Below are 16,329 nucleotides of genomic sequence, written 5' to 3' on the forward strand. Positions count from 1 at the left end.
TAAGCAGGGGGGCGCATGTAATCGATTGGAGGGCCGCATGTGGACCCCGGGCCGCCAGTTTGAGACCCCTGATGTAGAGGCAGTCTTGTATAAAGTAACTCAAAGGGTATCTTAACCAGAAAATGACTGTTAGAAGTTGAAGTCACCTTTTTATGATATTACTTAAGTAAAAGTCTTAAAATATATGACATTTACTGTACTTAAGTCAGAGTCCGACTTCATTTCCTCTGCTCCCATGTATCTCAGCCGATCATTATTATCGTTACTAACCATTTTCTACAGATGCGTTAATCTGTCATCTGAAAACAAACAATATCTGTAATTGTGATCAATAAATCAGCCTTTATTGTAAAAAAAAAACACGTCAGACTTTCACAAAAAAAACAAAATAAAGGTTGGGGGACATATAAATAAAATGCTTCCTTGAAAAACCAATATATTCTCTCACTGAAAAGGCACTGTTCACCACAAAAACACAATCAATCACTCTCATAAAAAATAAAAGCAAGGATCTACTCAAATTTAGGAAATCTCGACACTTAATAATTCTAGGCAGCGTAGTGGGAGTGTGTGTGGGTGTTTATGTTCAAGTAGATCCTCAGGAGTGTGATCATTAAAACAGTGGAGTGATATGATGAAAGAGGAAATAAGATTTCTTTGAGTTTTTGACCACTGTCTCTATGTGCTGAGTGGATCCTTTCATTTCCGCTTAGTTACTTTTGTGCTTAAAGTGAGAAGAGAACGCCGCCGCACGGAAGGAGAACCTGTTAAAATGTTAGTGCTTTGAAAAAGTTCAGTCCCTAACTGTTTCAAACTGACAAATAAAAACATATTTTCACAACATGTTGAGCCATTTGGACGTCATGTATCCACATGTGCATCATCTGCAGCAGTGATCTGTGGTCACAAGGAAGACGACGAGGTGAAGGGGGAGAAGGCGAAGAGGAGGTTTCTTCTCCTCTATCAATCTGTTTCGTTTAAGCTGCATGGTCTTCTCCACTCCTGGCCTCGTTCGTGGATCCATTTGTTCGATACTGAAGAACAGAACACAGACAACAAGCGGCACGTTGTTTACTTTGGACACAGTTTAAATGCTCGAGGCCACGTCGCAGTTTTTGGGATTTACTCAAGGAAAAAAGATCTTTTTTTTTTTTTTTACAAGTAAAGAGCAAGGAAAAAAAACCTCACCCCACTTATTGCCCACCAACACAGGGCAAGCTGCGTGTCGGGTGCTGTAGTCACCCTCGCCGCTCGGAAACAAATTGTACCAGAACACTGCAGTACCCTGGAACACACACACACACACACGTACAAAAGGCAGGAGAGGTGAGCAGCAGTCATGTGAATCCTCCAGGAAAAGGAAAAACCAAGCCATAAATCTCAGTCAGCCTTAAAGTGTCATGATTCTGTGGGCAATAATACACAAGTTTTAAATCCATATTTGTGTATGCTCACTTGAAAATATGTCATGGTAGGTTCAGTAAAAGATGAAACGTCCAAAAACCAAACATAAAAACTATGATTTGAAACTAACAGTGTATATTGTGAACCATTACACACCCATCGTGAGCATTTAGTTGACAAACTCAGTCACTATAAATGGGTCAGTAATAATGTACGGTAATAAATGTGGTGTAGTATGAGTTGTTGTCGTTTACCTTTTGGGGCCAAACTGCTGCACCAACATCTGGGAAAACCGTGGCTCCGCCTGCTGGGACGTCGCTCATCTACGAAAGAAACAGACTCCGTCGATTAAAAACAACCGTCTACAAATCCAACGTGATATTTATTACAACAGCTCTAATGAATCCTTGAAATTGCCCCCCCACCCCTTCATCTCTTTCCTCATCCAAGCAAATGTAATTTCCTCTTCACTGGATGACCTTCTTTGACTTTATTTGATGTATTTGTGTGGCGACAGCAGAGACACTAAGTGAAGCCAATAATCAGAGGTGACAGATGATTTATAATACCACACTGTCACCCTGAATAAAACAATAAAATGTGTTATTGTGCAAATGACAGTTGCTTTTGTAGCTATAATTTCTATCATACACATTAACCTGATCTACATGTGCTGCACTGATTGGAATAAGCAGATATGTAAATATGAGCATTTCCTGCATAATATTGATGTAGTTATATTACATTTGTGTAGTATAACGTTTGTGAAGATAGGTTGAGGACAAATGCTGTTTTACTACAACAGAAAAAACATATTCTCCATCATAAAGCGTCACTGAAGCTTTATAAACTCATAATTCAACATAACCACAAAATGGACAAAAGTATTTTTTAAGTTATTGAATTCAGGTGTTTCAATCTCCAATGAAGGACAGTCTTGACCCTTTTTGGACGACATTTTGGACAATACTATGCTTCCAACTTTGTGGCAAGAGTTTGAGGAAGAGCTGTTTCTATTCCAACAAGACAAGCAAGGACTATAAAGACAGAACTTGACAGAGCCCTGACCTCAACCCCATCGAGCACCTTTGGGATGAACTGGAACATCAGTGTCTGACCTCATAAATGCTCTACAGAATGAACAAAAAGGGGCCAAAAAGGGTTCTCCTATGAGGACAAGCCGAAGAACCTTATATGGTTCTACTTCTACACTTTTATTTCTAAGAGTGTGTAAAGATGGATGAAAATGAGTTTACTCACGTAGAAAAGCCACGTGGCTATGCGGTTCCCAGTGCCGAGCTCTTTGAAGGCATCTGGTTCATCTTTCTGTTGGAACATCAGGTTTAATGTCATGCACTGTACATTCTGAGAGATGAAATTGTATGAATCACAAAGTAAAGCCTTACGTACCCTTCCAAAGTCAAAGTGAGGTTCATATTGACCTCCAACGCCATAGTTTGCAACCTACAGAGATAGATCAACTATTTGTGACACGTGGCCAAGCCTTTTCCCATGATTTTCAACAAATTCACTCTTCTTTTCTTTTACCTGAAGCTCTTCTGCAGTGTCAATTTCCAGCCCTGTGATCTCTTCAATTCTCTGGTTGATCACGTCAATCATGGGATCATCGTCGCCTGTGAGCCAAGCACTGGAACACAGGAAGCAGACCAGTTGAGAAGGAGTGGGAGAAAATCCTACAGTGAACTGTTAATGTTTGTCCACTAGATGGTGATCAAGGTGCAACAGGCAAAAAAAAACAAAAACATGCTGAGACTTTTCCAGAACAAGCTCAGAAAGAGGAAGTGCACGACAAGCAAACAGCAGAAAAAAGGAGAAGTGAAGAAGAAAGTGAAAACATTTTGGAGAATGCCCAAAGGTACAGACTCTCCAATCAGCTCAGGGGGGAACAGGGCTGTTCTGAGTTCATGAGGCGCACTTGATACTGGTGGACATGTTGCACAAAAGCCTGGCTGAGAACTGACAAAATATTTTGACAGATGACATTTCCCTGACACTGCCGGCCTTTCATTATTAACTCAATCACTGACGGCTCAGAAAACAACCCCAGATGAAATAATACTCACTAAGCACGGCAACAAACTCAAACATATATTCTACTACTGTTCAAACGTTTAGGCTCACTCAGAAATGTCCTTATTTTTGAAGAAAAAGCAATTTTTTTCCAATGAATATAACATTAAATTAATCAGAAACACTCTATACATTGTTAATGTGGTAAACGACTATTCTAGCTGCAAACGTCTGGTTTTTAATGGAATATGTACATAGGTGTATAGAGGACCATTTCCAATGTTCTAATAGTACATTGTGTTTGCTTTACTTGCGTTAGAAGGCTATTAGAAAACCCTTGTGCAATAATGTTAGCACAGTTGAAAACAGTTTTGCTGGTTCTTGATGAAAGCAATATTATTATTTTGAATAAAAATCATTGTTTCTAATCTTGTCAATGTCTTGACTATATTTTCTATTCATTTTTCAACTCTTTTCATGAATAAAAGTGTGACTCTTAATGGAAAACACAACCAAATTGTATAGGTGAACCCAAACTTTTGCACGATAGTGTATATATATATAAATACTAAATTGACAGGTTTTATTATTCTTTATTCAAACACATTCAATTACTAAAATGTTACAACAAGATGAGACAAAACCAGAAAGAAGGCCAACTGCCAACAACTTTTTAAGACACCACAAAGCACATGAGGTCACTCCTGTCTGCGTTGCAGAGAGAACATTAGAGAATAGCTACCATTTGGAGAAGTTAGCATGAAAAAAAATAACTGTTCTATGAGTCATATATTTTTTAAGTTTCTACTCTGTGTTGAGAGAAACCTGTTCTTTTTGTGAGTCGACAGATTTTCTCGTTATATCATGACTGAATCTGCAGATACGTGCCGACTCGCACGTACACATAGAAAACATCAAAAGGGAAAAACCACGCCCTTTTGCCCACGTTACAGAGACCCATTTATTACCAAAAAGAGTCAAACCAAAGAAACTTCAGGGTTTTGGGGTGGGCGACCAAACCTGCTTATTTTTAGGGTGTGATGCGATGTTTAACCAGCTATGAGCAATGTGAACGTTTTACTGTCACTATGAAGGTATATTTGCATTACACTGGATGGTTTATTTGAGTAAGTACATCCAGACACACGTTTATTTTGGGAGAAGTTTTCATTTCTTGCTGATATGGAAGATGAAGAAGCATAGCAGAACCACAACAGCTGTGACGAGCGCTCAAGAGAATTCATTCCTGAGAAATTGTAACGTGGAATTGAGATTCACTGTTCTGGATCACAGATTTGGAAGACTGACTGACTGGTGGCTAAACAACAGTTCAGTGAAAATGTCTCAAGTCACTTGAGAGGGTGAAAACATTAAGAAAATAAGCAGCTACACCAAACACAAAGTAAGCTGTCAGGGTGTAGCTTATAACATTTTCACTGTTGGTCCACCCATAACTTGCCTGATGCAGGACTGACTCAGCGAAGGCCCAGAGATAAAGGCCCTCTTCAGACCCGGGTATTAACATCTGTCCAGAGTGATCCCAACACATACAGACGGCCTTAAGTGCCACTGTTGACACCTGGCATTTAAAAGCATCCTGGATGTGACAGTTACACGCTGATGTTACGACTGACCACGAGAGGAAAATCGTGTTTTTAGCCAGTCTGACTGGTCAGATGCGTCCATTGTCAACTTCTGTGTCAGTGTCTGTCTGTGCAAGAGACACACTCTTAGAAATAAGGGTTCCAAAAGGGTCCTTCTACAAGGGCTGAGGTTCTACCTGGAACCATTTGCTTCTGGAAAACCCTTTTTCAAGGGTTCTTGGCAACACTAATGGTTCCAGTAAGAACCATTTTGATCCAGAGAACCCTTTAAAACCCTGAATAAAGGGTTTTCAAATTGGTGGAACCCTCCAAAAGGGTTCCAGGTGGAACCTTTATAAAAGGGTTCTACCTAGAGCCAAAAAACAGTTCTCCTATGAGGACAAGGTGAAGAACCTAATATAGTTCTACTAAGCACTTTTATTTCTAAGAGTGCAGGGACAGAGAGTAAGAAGATCATTAATCTACTCCCACTGATGTAAAGTATGAGTTTAACCATTTAGAAATCATGTAATGATTAGTGTTAAAACACTGGTGGTGGCTATGAAAAAATGAATGTTTGAGTGCTGATTAGTTAACTGTGGCAGGTCAAAGAAAGTCAGCTGAGGGGGTGGGAGAGGGGGGACAGTCTCTAATGAGTGCAAAGGACAGATTTGTGTTCATGCATGTTCAGGAATGTGGGCCACATGCGTCCTCAAACCACCTCTCGGTGTGGTTTGTGTGATCGGATTCCAAGATCACATTCAGGATTCAGGGCTGTGTGTGTGCTGTTGTGCTCAGTCCTGGACCATACACGTGTCCGCATGAGATAAGATCACTCAGGATGGATGTTAATATTAGGTCTGAACGAGGGGGTTGAAGATGAAATTGAATGCGCAGGAGGAGGGGGAGGTGTTGTAAGCCTCCAGGTGACCTGTGCCCCTTACCTCTTGGAGACTCTGTACTGGGCTGTAGTGAGTTGCCCAGTTAGGGGGTCATGTACCGTGGCTCGCCTTAACTACAGTAGTTCCCGCAGGACAAGGACATGGAGGTTGAGGATAAGGAGGAAATAAAAGAAAGGGGGAATAGAATGTGATTCACACAGGAGGAGGATAGGACAGAGGAGAGGGAGAACAGAGAGGCAGATATGGTCACTAGTTGTCACCGTGTTATTCTTCAGAGGGGCCAAGACAATGTTCCATGAGGCAAACCAAATTTAGATTGAACCATAACTAATTATGATTATGAATTTGGAATCATTAAGTACCTCTGATGCACCTCATGGCTCATAAAAGGCAACTATGTTAATATCAAGAAGAGAAAAAAGCAACACATTTCACCTCTCCTCCGTCCCCGTGTGCTCACTTTTTAAAAGACTCCTGAGCGGAAACATATCCACACTTATTCCTCGAGAACAGCAGCAAAAACAAAACTGTTCTCTTCCAAATATATATAATCCATGAGAAAATGTGTCTCGAGGATTTTTTTTTTTTTACTGCTCTATAAACCAAGTGATTGGCTTTAAATGTTTCCGTCTGCTGTATCAAGCTTTGATCGTTCTCAGGTGGATCCTTGTGCTTCAGCTCAAGAGCCTCTCAGCTTTTGAAAGGCAGCGATTATGGACGGTGTCATGGACGGAACAGGAATGAAGAGGAGAAATGGAATCAGTCGCCGAGAGAAAAGAAGGAGAAGCCCCTCACTTTCTCCCTCCCTCTCTGCTCTCTCCTGGCACTCTGCCTTACCTCTTGCTGATCCGGTACGGTGCCGTCTCCAGCACTCCAGTGATGGGGTTGGAGATGGTGGCCCTGCGCAGCTGTGAAGCCAGGGACACGATTTACCCACACACACAGTCACACACACACACACACACACATACACATACAAGGATGTATGTGTGTGTCTGTGTGCTTGTCTCACGACCACATCAACCAGCCTCACAGCTTTGATCTAAGCCTAGCCTTCAACAGACTTAACGCCGTTAAAACAAAATGAAAAGTGTCTTACATTCAACTCACTAGAACATCACCGACTTCACTTTGCACGTGCGTCGTACGATCACTTACTCTTGGCTTGGCGAGCTGCTTGACCCTTTGCATTTCCGCCTCTGAAATGATGTCGAGGTAGCGGACGATGTACGGGCGGTCCCACTCATCTTGCTGTTTCACAGGTGCCAGCACCAGGTGGGGGTTGTGATTGTTGTCATGGTAACGACAAAACAGTCGGGCCATCCTTCGCGGGGTCTGATTGAGAGAATGGGAGAAAGTAGGATATGAAGATATTTAAATGGAGATGTGGTTTGCAAGTTGTAAATTGTGTTTTTTCTTTTTCTTCCTCACCATTTTGTTGCCCTCGCCGCGACAAAGCATCTCGTACTTCTTCCTCTCTGGAACCAAACTGAAGGAAGGCTTCTTGGTCTTTTCCTTCTTTTCGCTCGTTTCTCTTTTCCCTCGCTCCTTCTGCTTTTCGCCTTCTTCCTCCTCAGCCTTTTTCTGCTTCTCCAACTGGAACTCAAAATACTTGAGGTTGCCCTTGGCCCGCTGGTGCTCTGGGTCTATTCAGGATAAAAATCCAGACCAAACGTTACAAATCACATTCCTCTTAGTATACTTTTTTTTTTTTTTTAATAAGAAAAGGGACTTTATAATGTGCAGAGACTCACCAAGTTCAAGCAGCCTCTTGGTGTAATCCAAGGCTCGCTCTATATCCCCCTGCTGGTAGATAGCATAGCTGAGGTAGTCGAGCATGGTCACCTTATCTAAAGTGGACTCTTCTCCCTGATCCAGCTGCTTCAGGGCCTGAGCCATCCACAGCTCTGTGTGGTAGTAATCAGACTCAGAGTAGGCGATTTTCCCCAGTTCGTAGCAGTCCTCTACTGTCATTTGGCTCTTGTGTGTCACTCCTGCTAAGCAGAAAACACAACATGGAAGCAACGACAACAGATAAAACAGCACCATTATGTGTGCTTTAATGAGTGAAAACAGGTGTGTGGATGTATTGTGAGTAGATTAAAATGCTCTTACCAGGCAGGTCTCCTGTAGAAATGGTGTTGGCATCCAATCTGTATGTGTCTTGTAACCGCAGCAGGGCTTTGGCAGCCCCAGTCTGGTCCTCCTCTGTGGGGAAGTGTTGTCTCTGGATGGTTAGGTTGGAAATAAACCCTGAAAGAAAACAGTTGTTAGATGATCCTGTATGAGATATATAAAACAAGCATGTAGAAAATGCTGTATGTCCTAGCCACAGGACTTTGTATTGCATTTGTATTGTATTTGTATACAAAATAGGACAGTGATTTAAAGGCACTTAAGGTATTTTTGTGACCGTTTCGCAGCAGTTACAATCTAAGGGCCTGTACACAGCTGTACACGGCTCTTTATCGACACAGACCTTGTGTTTTTTGGAGCCCTAAAGTCTAAATCTCGAAAACAAGCTGCGGGAAGTGGAAAAAAAACATTAGTGACAGAGACTGATTGCTGCTGTGAGGAAGACACGTCTTTTCCTGCTCAGCGTCTGCACCACAGTTACCTCACTCCAGTTTTAATGAACTGGAGGTTAATTCTTTAACCTAGAGCGACACACACCTTGCCACTTTACTAGCGTAGCTGTTAGGCCTCTGCTGTCCATGTCTGTCAGACTCATCACGTAAATAGGCATCACCGTGTGCAGCGCAGGAATGACACAAAAAAAAACTAATGCACTGAGAAAGCACAGAGAGAGAGACATGGGGAACTCTCCGGCCTCATCAGCAACAAGTGTGTGTTCACTAACTTTCTACGGCTTTATACTCCACATGAAGGAAGAAACGGACACTCATTTATATAAGTTGTGCACTTTGAGTATCAGTACATTACTGAGTAATAATGAACCAGGTTTTCTTTTCCCATACCATCGGTGGTATCGCTGAGTACAAGGCTCTCCAGGTCACTCCACTCTGTGTTCAGTCTCTTCATTAGTTTGAAGGCATTCACAGGATGGCCCAGGAAGCCCTCGGGGTCCTGTACGGCCGTGGATGTCAACGAATCCAGCTTATCAGCCCACCTGCCACAAAGAAAGTAATAATAATCCGTTAGTCACGGTGAATGAATGCTCGGGCGTGACCTTGAGTGCACAGACTCACCTTTTGACCTGCTCCAGCTTGTTTTCCTCTGCTTTGATGTAGTCCTTTAGAGAGGTGACGAGGTCTTTTTCTGTGTATAACAGATCTGTCATCTGGCCTACGCACAACAAAAAAATACGCTGCATCAGTACCTGTCACTAAACATATTATTACAGTTTTTGAAAATGCCATCAAGTCAGCAGAGAAACCAGTTATTTTGAACATATCATACTTCATTTTGCTTTAGGGCATTTACCTATGGAGGTGAAGAAGTCATGGTGGGCTGAGAGAAACTGCACATAGCTCAGCAGCAACGTGCACCAACACAGCAGCTCCATCCTAACGAAAGAGAACACACGTGTTGTGTTCAATAGATAACCCTGGTACAAAAAACCTTATTACAGAAATGACAATCTGAAGCAACTAACACCTACTAGTGTTAAATTAATATATAAAGGATAAAAGGATAAAAGAACACTCAAAGCCTTGAACTAAAACACTTTGGGAATCGTTTTAGAAGTGCAGCCTGGTTCCCACCACACAAAGTCAAATATAAGTCTGTGGTTAATGTCACTGTTTCCTTCCAGTTTGGCTTTCGTGTTGGCACGGTCATAACAACCACTGGGCATCTGGTGTGTGTGTGGACCGGCACTGACTCTCTACCAAAACAAAGAAGAATAACAAAGACAGACTGGACTGGACTGTTCTATCTGTGGACACAGAGTTTGTACACATGTAAAGTACTTTAACATAAACAGACCTTGTATCACCTCGCTCAGACAAATGTTTAATAAATGTTTAACACTTGGTTTATTGTCACTGATTCAACAGAGATGACCGCTGTATTTTTATGGATTACGTTTATACGCAACGACAACAGTATTATTACTTGTAAGCATTTGTAATACGATTGAACAACAACATACAGTCATTCTGGCTACACTCACACACTTGGATGCAAAGTAAAGCTAATGATTAAACCGTGTATTCATGTCAATCTGCATCGATGTCAATTTGTAACACCTTGTACAGGAATGGGAAGAACAGGCTTGGACAGGCCCTCATCAGCTGTAAGTGAAAATAAAAGAATGACTTCGCATTCAGTTCAGGTCAGCAGCATTGAGAAAGGAAGAAAAATCTGATTTAAGAGGAATAAAATTGCACTAAAGTTATATTTAAGTAGAAAAAGTGACGCAAAAATAAAATTTACAATTACCCGGCCTTAAGTGCTGCTATTTTCTGGTTCTGTGGTGTCACTCGGTCTAGAATACTGTAAATCAGCCTTATCCCACTATCAACCAGGTTGGAAAAAATCCACTTGACTGCAATTACTGTAATGACAGGGTGACAACAAATGTACCTCTAAGCTGGATAAGTGCACCGTCAAGTATGAAGATGTATGTTTACCATATTTAATTCAGATCCATGCTCATGCCAAACATAAAAGTGAATGGTTATGATGAAAGTGTTGTGTGTGAATACATGTGTGTCTGTGTGTGCAATGTCTCTCATCATCACCGTTTGACATTTAACCTGACAGATATTTGCAAAGCAACTTGTTTAGACAAATAGAAAAATCTTTTGTGTACACTTGGCCTGCTTCTATTTGCCCTTATCTGAGTCGTAATCTGTTGAAACATGTTTACCGTGAGACACGTTTCCAGATTTTAAATGTAAACAAGAGAAATAGTGACCCTATAGTCTCCCTAAGAAGCATATAAACAACACACTATAAAGAAATATTGAATCTCTTTGGAAAAAGACACAAGAACCAGAGAAGCCTTGAAAAATAACCTTGTGAAATAACTCTTGCCATATTATAAATATTTAAATCCAAGGCACAGCTGCACGATAAGCATTTTTGGAGCCTGTCAACAAAAAGAGGAACATATCCTCATCTGAAGAGCAAGATTTTTGAGCCATTAAATTTCAGAGACACTGGAGAATTCACTACTAATTCTGTTTTGACATACATGTTATATTTATCAAATAACTGGTCTTTTGATTTGGGTATTGTACTTGGTACGTTCTTACTGGAACCATTAGTGTTACCAAGAACCCTTTCTTTGGGAAAGGGTTTTCTCACAATCATGGTTCCAGGTAGAACCGCAGCCCTTGTAGAAGGACCCTTTTGGAACCCTTATTTCTAAGAGTGTAGCTGGCAGTTTTTATTATTTTTTGATTAACTCTGCAGCATTTATTTCAATAAATTACTACTTTTGACTAGCAGACTAACATTTTGCGCCTTACTAACTTTAAGCAGCATAACTCAAAAAGTATAAGGACAGGCTTTTATGAATTCCTTTGGCTGAGTATGAGTTTAAATTATTAGATTTTTAGGGAAATATACAAAACGGAGCGACATTTTTTTTGTCTGTTTGTGCTCCCTGAGTGCTTTCACTAGTTAATAACTTCAGAATTTTAGTGTTGTTATGAGTTATTATTATTTTATAAACCAATGTATTTATACATATACATATATATGTATATATATTAGTGTCGTACCGTGATATATTCCATAAATTCGGTTTTAAAGTTTTTACAGGCAGTGGAGCAGAGGAGTCAGATAACACAGGATGTGGATGGAAGAAGAGGACTGCCACGTCTTCGCCCCTCCCCGCCGAGAAAGCTCACGAGCGGGCTGCACACTCCTCTATGGAGTCTCCACCGACACACACACGTTTTACCTGCAATAACCTGACAATAACCCCTGCAAACCGCCACAAAACAGCGGGGCATTTTAAATCTGGAGGGCAAATACGCTTTATTAACTGCAGCATAACTAGTTTGGAGGGTGCCACGCAGTTACTGGTGCCACAATAGGCTTCACTGGACAACTTACGAGTGCACACACCAGGAATTTAAGTCCAAATGGTCATTTTTCGTAGTATTTGCACATAAAAAAGACGTTAAAAGGCGGAATAAATTTGTGTACAGTCAAGCAGAGAGATTAAATAAGAAGTGAGCTATAGTCCCACTCAGTGTTAGCTTTTACCACGGCTGGTTTTAATCTAAAAGACTGTGACTATTCATGTACAAAAAAATACGAATTAAGTGTGTAACTTGGGGCAGAGTGAGGGCAGCGGCAGCATCCCACGCTGCACTGCAGTGGAATTCCACAACATTAGTGCTAATTACGTAGTTTTCTACGCAAAATAGCTAGCCGCGTTTCGTTGGACAAATAGCGGTGTTTAATGTCTTCACTCGCCATGTTCGCCTTCATCTACGTCGTTTTCGGTGCCAATTCAATCGCACTGAATCGTCATTTACATTTTTCGTGACAACAGAAATGTAAAGTTTCAGCTGCTAGTTTCCAACTAGCTTGCTAGCTAGCTAGTTAGCTGACCTAACGATAATATCGTTGGAGAATACGTTTGAAGTTGGCAGCGTTTGACAGACTGCGTTTGTATTCAGAAAGATATTACGGTGGGGAAAAAGACGCGTCTACAAATGTGCAAGTGAACACGACAACTACGTTATAAGACAGTTACGTAGATATTAGCCTTTTTTTCTTTTCGTTTTTGTAAGTTCATAAGTGCTTTTTCTTTTACCTTACAGAGTGCTTTCCTCCAAAGAGTTAGAGAGAAACGTGACCCTCGGTTGGCGGCTCCTGTGGTGTGTGTCACAGCTCTGCGCAGATAGCGGAGTGAAAGATGATGGACCGTGTCACGGTGCAGAGATTCTTCCTGTCTGCGCTGTTACCGGAGAGCACTGAGGGCCATCTGCTGGCCACGACCGCTTTTCTTAGTCTGGATGGTTCCGACTGCTACGTGCAGATCCTCACATGCATTCAGCCTCCTGCAAACTCATTTTGGGGGCTGTCGTTTGTACAACTCTGGGGGAGGTGTCTACGGCTGTCTGGACTCGCAGTGAGGCAGCTATGGATGAATATTTATGCTTTTAATGCTAAAAAAAAAAAAAAAAAAAACCTGAAACGTCGTCCCACTTATGCCACGTGTTGAACCCCCCTAAAAAACATCATATTTTCATGCATTAAGAACGTGTAACATTGGCCCCAATAACATCATTGAGGGGGTTCACTGACTGGTGTTTACTTTAAACTAGGCTCATTTACTTAAAGTGTTTGCTCTTCACAGTTAGCCCACATTCCAGAAAAATTCCCCACGACCTAAAAACGTGTAACTGGAGGGAGGAAATTCCTGCTGCATGCAAGCAGGGAGGAGCTGTGTGTGTGTGTCTGTGTGTGTAGTCGTTTTCTGTTACCTCTGTGGGACCTTTTCTGGCACAAACACTCACTTTGTGGGGGACAAACGCCTGAGCTGAATGAGGCACAACCATATTTTTGAGCCTCCAAGTCCATTTTATTTATAAAGCCCAACATCAAAGCCTAAACAAGCAGAGGCGATTCTAGAGTCTGTAGGGGCCCTAAGCAAAAATTCCCAGAGGGGCCCTTCCTTCCAACCAGTGTTCATCACCATTATGTTACAAATAATCTGACACCAATGAAAAATGTATGAGTTCAAAATGTTTTTGTTTTTTTCCAAAATGAATGAAATAACATGGAAAAACCTTGTAATTAAAAAGTATGTGAAAATATAAATGTAAAGAACAATAAAATACTGTAAATAGCTTTTAAAAAACTATATAAACTTAGTAAAAATACATTACACTGTAAAGAACCCACATAAAACAATATAATAAAATATAATATAAAACAATATAAATATATAGAACAATAAAATACTGTAAAATAACTGAAAAAAAACATTAATTAAGTAAAGAAATTTTTTTTTAAATAATCCTCTTAATTTTTCAACTTGCAGAACGATAACTTCACACAGGTTAAAGTGATGTGGGGCCCCTTTAGGGAGGTTTCCTACTGAGATGTCATTGCAAATCGCCCATTGTTGTTTAAGGGGGCGGGGAGGCGGCTGGTCACTGCACATTTCAGTCCAAACAGCCCTCAGGCTGCGAGTAATAGCTCGGGGCCCCAAGCAGTTGCCTGCCTTGCCTGTTCACAAGCTACGCCTCTGTGTGTGTGTAGTCGTTTTCTGTTACCTCTGTGGGACCTTTTCTGGCACAAACACTCTTATTACACTTTTATTTATAAAGCCCAACATCAAAGCCTCACGTGGGCTTTACAATCTGTACAAAATGACACCTTCTGTCCTTAGAATCTCCACCAAAACCCTGGGGAAAATGGGGGAAAAACCTCAGGAAGAGCCACAGAGGAAGGACGCATGCACAGAAACGAGTTCAGCAGATTACAGACAAAACAGCAACTTTACAAAGAGAGAAAAAATAAGAAGAAAATGAATCATGACAATTATCTTTATCGTTATTATCTTCATCATCTTGTCCAGGGTGTGTTGCCCCAAAACCACCTGGGGTTGGTTCCAGCTCCTCGTGTGAGGACAAGCAAGTTGATGAAGGGCGGATTAAGATGCTACATTTAGGATTAAGATGTGAACTTGTCGTTATACTTTCCTAATACTAGTAGTAGTAATGAGGAATAAAGGATGCTCCAGGCAAGAGGCTCTGGATAAAGATAGGAATATGGCACGATATCACTTTCTGTCTTTTAAAACCATGGAGCTGTTGACAACACAGTTGTGCCATTTCAAGCTATTTCATCAATGACATCATTCTCCAACACCCATAAAGCAGAAATAAACAGCCCACAACATGACTCAGCTAAAATGTGATTGCTGATTTATATTTACATTTTTTTACAGTCTGCACAGAGTGAAGCATGTGATATATAGGATTTTTGGAGTGTATCGGATTATACTTTTTTAAAAATCTTTTATCTTTCGTGCCCATAGCAATACTGAATATTGTATTATTGGCTTATACCTAATTAAAGATAGAGGTCAGATGAACCTTAAAGCTTGACTGAATGGAAGTCAGTGCTGAGTCCAACAATGAACAGCTCTGCAAGCCATGTGTGTGTGTGTGTGTGTGTGTGTGTGTGTGTGTGTGTGTGTGTGTGTGTGTGTGTGTGTGTGTGTGTGTGTGTGTGTGTGTGTGTGTGTGTGTGTGTGTGTGTGTGTGTGTGAGAGAGAGAGAAGGGGGGAGGAACAAGGTGTTAAAATTGACGACTGTATTTTCAGATGCACAAATGTCTTTACTGTAAAAGTTCTTCCATTTCCCCAATTAATTGAAATAAAGTATATATGATTTGGAAAAAATACTCTAAATGTAAAAAAAAAAGTAATAAATACACTTTATTAACTGTCAACAAAGTGTCATAACATCAGTTAGATGAGTCATACAGTGTTGAAAATTAAACATCTGCAAGATTACTGGTGTTATTGAGATATTGCACAAGAAACCCAGTGATGTATTAAAGCAGGATGAACTTTAAGCTTGTCTGGGAGATATACTACTGTCTGGTGTCTGTGACAGTCTTTCTCTGTTTACTCAGTCTCAGCTTATGTTACACATCCTCACATTGTGAATAACACACTTTCTCTCCGTGTGCATATTCACATCCATTCAAATTCATCTCCAGTCATCGGCGGATGTCGTCCAGGGACGAAGAACACAGGGTCTTGGTATACAATGCAAATAAATACAGCATGAGTTTGCACGTGTGTAATAACCCTAACACACACACACAGAGAGCGAGATAGATGGATAAAAATACACCCTTTACCTTTGGTCTGGATAGGTATAATGGAAGAATGGTCACTGTGTGTACTGTTGACTTCCCTCTCTGAGATGCTGCTCACTGTTTGGAATGTGTTGACAGCCTCGCTGGAGGTCATTCGACAACTGTTATTCACTCCTACACACACACACACACACACACACACACGCACACACACACACAGATATCTAACTATTTATATTCAATTCTAAGAGACTTTTACCTGGACAGCACTACATTTTGCCCTTTGAAACAGAAACTTCACATCTTCTTTTGGCATGTTCCTTTAGGGGTCACCACAGGTGAAGCTTCACATAAACTTGACAAATAAACACTCAAAGAACAAGGAGGGGAATGAAAGGGAGAGTGGTGAAAGTTGTGGGAGTGTCATTTGCTGCTATGCAATTTGCAGCCTCACCACTAGATGTCATTAAATATTCTAGTCTTTTTCATTGAAAAAAGTACACAGCTGTGACGTCACTTTGGGAAATAATATTTGTCTGGGCTTTTTCTGGACTTTAGCAAGATTGTTCAAATGTGTCACTCTATGAATTAAAAATATACAATATAAAGATCTATAAAAGCCTGTGTCCATGTCTCAAGGTGTC

General features: G+C 40.8%; 1 protein-coding gene across 9 annotated transcripts; it reads right to left on the reverse strand.

Moving 5' to 3' along the window:
- Positions 1–333: 333 nt before the first annotated feature.
- Positions 334–12,811, reverse strand: p4ha1b (prolyl 4-hydroxylase, alpha polypeptide I b). Of its 9 annotated transcripts, XM_083897932.1 has the most exons (16): positions 12,660–12,811; positions 9,365–9,447; positions 9,130–9,226; positions 8,899–9,050; positions 8,036–8,173; positions 7,675–7,914; positions 7,352–7,566; positions 7,079–7,255; positions 6,758–6,828; positions 5,963–6,028; positions 2,953–3,052; positions 2,815–2,868; positions 2,665–2,730; positions 1,659–1,727; positions 1,189–1,285; positions 334–1,034 (listed from the first exon to the last, which is right to left on the reverse strand). In XM_083897932.1, the coding sequence occupies exons 2-16, from the start codon at positions 9,444–9,446 to the stop codon at positions 964–966; spliced, it is 1,695 nt and encodes a 564-aa protein (XP_083754058.1). In that variant the 5' UTR covers position 9,447; positions 12,660–12,811; the 3' UTR covers positions 334–963. The 9 variants fall into 9 exon arrangements, with proteins under 9 accessions (XP_083754058.1, XP_083754057.1, XP_083754056.1 ...); XM_083897931.1 differs by lacking the exon at positions 6,758–6,828 and having other exon boundaries at positions 5,963–6,033; XM_083897930.1 differs by lacking the exon at positions 5,963–6,028.
- Between the last annotated feature and the right edge of the window lie 3,518 nt (positions 12,812–16,329).

This window comes from Microchirus variegatus, assembly GCF_963457635.1.
Source record: "Microchirus variegatus genome assembly, chromosome: 11".
In the NCBI taxonomy this organism is placed as follows: Eukaryota; Metazoa; Chordata; class Actinopteri; order Pleuronectiformes; family Soleidae; genus Microchirus; species Microchirus variegatus.